Below are 4,479 nucleotides of genomic sequence, written 5' to 3' on the forward strand. Positions count from 1 at the left end.
CGCAGTGCTGACCATGAACACGATGGGCAAGCGGACACATGGAAGAAATAAAAATGGAGAAACGTGGGATAGCTTTCCCTGCTTCTTGGACAACAGAGGCTCACTGGGAAAAACAAATATCCCCAACGCCTCACCATCCATGCGCCACTGCGGACCGGTGGGGGACGACGCTGCGCAGATGGCGTCGGGAAATAGCAAGTTTGCTGGGGACTGTCTGACCACAGAAAATTCGAGACGAATTAGTAGGCCCTAAGCACTTTTGTATCAGATCGGTCTTCCACGTGTAATCGCCCGTCTTGGACAGCGCCCGCACTATTGGAGTGCAAGTCATGCAGCGACCATAGCCAGAGCGCTGGGTCAGGCCTCATGCGCATTAACCGACCACCGGCGGCCATCACGTACTGCAATCCATCTTGGCCAGTGACATACTCGCTTGACCACGCTTGTGCAACGCAACTGTGGAATCGCTGATTATCCTCAATCACGATGACGCGAGTGGAGATTAGTCGAGCCCTCCTCAGGGCCCTGCTAGCGAAATGAACTGTGTGGAGAAGGACGCGCTTTTGCAGCCAATTTGTCGCAGGATAGCATACCATGACAGCGCCAGCAGTTCACGTCGGCGTTATCCCTGTACCACACTTCGAGACCTCTCCAACGACCGTGAGCATTGGGGGATCATCACAGCGGGCATTCGCTACCGGGCATGTCACGTCACGACCTCTGCGTATTGGGCCCTCATCTGCGCAAACCAAACCCTACCAGTCTCCAGTCTGCGTCAGCTCTCTCGCTCAGGCAGTTCGGCCCTGTCTCCATCGAGGCCTTTATCGCCGTCCTCGTCATCTTAGATCCGGACACTGTTGAGTCCTACCCTGGTCCGACCATGCTTCCCCGGCGACGTTCGTACGCACAGAGCCATGCTAAATTAACCTCACAGCTTGCATACTCCTGCAGTATACTACCTTGTATAGGCCCTTACATATGGACCAGAAATCGGGATCAGGCATACATGACAACCGTCTTCACCAATCGCAGGCTATCAATACAGTGGCTTGACTAGATTTCCAAGCAAGAGCGAGGCAAGTGGATCGCGCCGCCGCTGACGCTAGACGGCTACCGCTGGCTGTCATCGCATCACACCGTCGAGACGTGACAGGCAGAGAATCCCAAACAGCGACTGTGCGAAGGGCCCGAGCCATCAAGTCATGACGCTCGGACTTACTGGCCTGCACACCCATCCATCCCGCACATCACTTGGTCCAAGCGGGCCCACCAACAGCAACCTGGTCGCTTGGCCTCTAGAAGATGATCTTGTGCTTGTGAGGAAGGAGCATTGATGAACCCTGTGCAATCCTTAGGTGCCAGAGGCGCTCCAGCGCAGCAATCCTGTTGCGTAGTAGCGCGGATATACTTCGCCACTTTTAATCATCCACTCATTCAACCAAACAGCGTCGTGTAAATTTCTATATTCAGTCCCTACTTCTTTTCGTATGTATGCACGCTTTTGCTTTTGGCGCCTGTTGTTCTCAAGATTGCAATGCGCCCCCGCTAACGAACAGCCGTGGTAAGGACTAGCTGACATTAGCTGTCACTGTCGGTGCGCAACTGCTTCACCATCGCCTCTGCTACTTGGTTATTTACCTGGGTCTTGACTATCATTACCTGTTGGCCCCTGCTGTCAGTGCGCCTCCGAAGCATTGATTAGATCGAGAATCCCATGGTACGGTAGATCAGCAAGTGTCCCGTCGACTGCTCCCGCGAGCAAGATCTTGTAGCGCCGGCTCCAGCGTTTGAGAAGTCGCCCTGTTTGACATCCCAGGTATGTACACTGTTTAGCTTCCTGTTTATCATGGGCCTTTGTGGGGCCTTGTTGAACTTTAAACATTATATGCTTATACCCTCAGGTCCTTCAATGCGCTACGCATTACCGTGTGTTGATATTCGGGTCTTGCGACAACAGTGTGCCTCACATGGCTGTGGGTACAGAACGCCGCGCGAAGAAGACGGCATCTAGGTTAGAGCAATCATTACTTTTGCAGCCCGTTCAAGACGCCATGTCCTTCACTCCCCCGAACCATAACTCTGGGTTTGGTCGTTCCCACGCCGCCGACACAGCTTCCACACCAAGCCCCACAGATCGACTCGAGTCCGTTCATGATTCTTCTACTGGTCAAGAATCCACTACTCAACCTCACCATCATTCGAATAAGAAAAGACGCTCCTCCAAGAGCAGCAAACCGGGAGAGCTCCGCAAGTCCTCATCCACTCCACACATGCGCCATTTAGCACTTGGAAACCCTGGCGACCTGTCGCCAACAAGTAACAAGCCGCGGAATAAGTTGGGATACCATAGAACTTCGGTCGCATGTGGTAAGTTAACAAGCGGAATGTCATAATGATGTGTTTCTAGACCACTGACTGGTGAGGGTAGGACACTGCAGACGCAGAAAGATACGATGTCTCTTAGCTCCAGACGACCCTGCAGGGCGTTGCTCCAACTGCATTCGGCTGAAAAAAGAATGCAATTTCTACCCAGTTGAGCATAACCCTGATATGCCGCAAGCCCCAACTATCTCGTCGAAGTCGGGTAGTGCAGTACAACCAGCTACACCAGTGGCTACTTCTCCTCGGCATAGCGATGCTATGGGCGAGTTCCGCACACCGTTCTCTGGTCCTGCGTCAAACGGACAGCCTCCAAGCTTTGGGTATCATGGCGATCACGAAAGTGATCCCCACCATGCGTCTGTCTCTAGTGGTCGTAGGTATTGTGCCATCTCAGGTTTGCAAACGCTGACGAACGAAGTTCCAGTACAGCACCCTCCCTATCCATACCCTCCTCCTATAGAAACCCAGTGGCCACCAGCGAACGGATTTTTACCTTCATCTACCGTAGCCGAGAGCCCCTCATGGCGCAACTCGCCTTCGACAGTAAACTCGGCATACGGCAGTGAGTCAAACGTTTCAGGTGGTCATACACCAGCCGCAATGAGTACGAGCTCGACTATGTCTTACGGTCACCAAGACTCCCACTGGGGTCAGCAACCACCATTTCAAGCACCAACGCGCTCGATGTCATACGGCAACATTGAAGGACTTCCTCAGCAATATTCTGGTCAAGGCCTTGGCATCCAGCATGAAAACTACCGACGAACTTCGCCATATCCATATCCGACTACCATAGACACGAACCCTTCCACCATTCACGCGACCACAGTAGGCGGATCTACGTCGGCGCCGCTATCTGCACCCGTCGTTCCTAATCACTCATATTATCCAGCCCCCTGGTCATCATACGATGCAATGCCGAATCACGGTCCACCAATGCCTTCATCTGGACGATCTATGAGTGCGCAGTGGTATGCAGAGCCGGGACACCTAGATCGGGTACAAGAGGAGGTTACTCCACCAATGGCATACCACCATCAGGGCTTACCACAGTTTTACTCTGGAGCATAGGTGGATTACAGCAGCAAGTGTATTTGCAAGCCACAACACCGCCTCTTGTGACAATATAACTTCTGAAGGGTCTTGAGAAGCTGGACTTTCAAAATTCACATATCCGTCATGGCGGCACATGGAACGGATTCTCGACTGCTTCGGCAATTTTTGTTGCGAACTTTCATCATCGAAAATAATCATTCTTGGAGTTACTGGGCGCAACACGACTGGAATTACGATACACGGTTCGGAGGCTATGCTTTTCCCTTTCCCGTGGACCAATACGTGGCCTTGGGCGTTATCGGCATTGCGGTTGTTTCTATTTCTACAACCACTCCATAAGAGGTGGCTTTCTTCATGTCCATTCAAGTTTTGCCTTGGAAGCCTTGATCTTCCAATTTCGGCGGTTTTGTTTTACACTCCCAATCGGCATTTAACACCGTCTATCACATGTACAAACAGCACCGATTGGACCACATCTAGAGGAAGGCGACATGTAGCTTCTGATTATGCCTCAAGCACATGTGCCGAATTTGATACCCACATACCAACTTATCGCTACTTGACCACATGAGCACCTCGGTACGTTTGTGACACCAGTTTCCTGTCGTTCACAGTGTGGCATCCCCACAAGGATGCGTTACCCGCAAGGTTTCACGGAGAACGCGGAGTGACTAACGCGAAACCTTGTCAAAATTTACACTGGGTACTCTGCAAGGTACGATTAGGTTGAGAACAAGGTACTTCCTTACTACAGTGGTTTTCATGCTCCAGATGCTCAAGGCCATCATTTTGGCCTTGAACATCAGACATGCGCCCAACGCTGAGTAAAGGTAGGCACTCTTGAATCACGTCATGGTTGGAACACTGGCATACGCCCCCTCATCCACATTCATACAGTCATGACGGAAGTTCGATGGTCCGTAATCTCCGGTACAATCTGTCTCATTTACACTTTCTACGTTAGTACCAGCAATGCAAAGATGAAAGTTTTTTGTGTCAATCGTATTATGCATGCAGATTACGGACCGGCTAATAGCGAAT

General features: G+C 51.5%; 1 protein-coding gene across 1 annotated transcript; it reads left to right on the forward strand.

The window, feature by feature from the left end:
- Window positions 1–2,550: 2,550 nt before the first annotated feature.
- ALTATR162_LOCUS3682 (uncharacterized protein) lies at window positions 2,551–3,453 on the forward strand (the record flags this gene model as incomplete). The annotated part of the gene is made up of 2 exons (XM_043311290.1): window positions 2,551–2,755; window positions 2,801–3,453. The coding sequence occupies 2 exons, from the start codon at window positions 2,551–2,553 to the stop codon at window positions 3,451–3,453; spliced, it is 858 nt and encodes a 285-aa protein (XP_043167225.1).
- Window positions 3,454–4,479: the final 1,026 nt, after the last annotated feature.

The sequence above is a fragment of the Alternaria atra genome (assembly GCF_907166805.1).
Source record: "Alternaria atra isolate CS162 genome assembly, contig: 23, whole genome shotgun sequence".
NCBI classification, from domain to species: domain Eukaryota; kingdom Fungi; phylum Ascomycota; class Dothideomycetes; order Pleosporales; family Pleosporaceae; genus Alternaria; species Alternaria atra.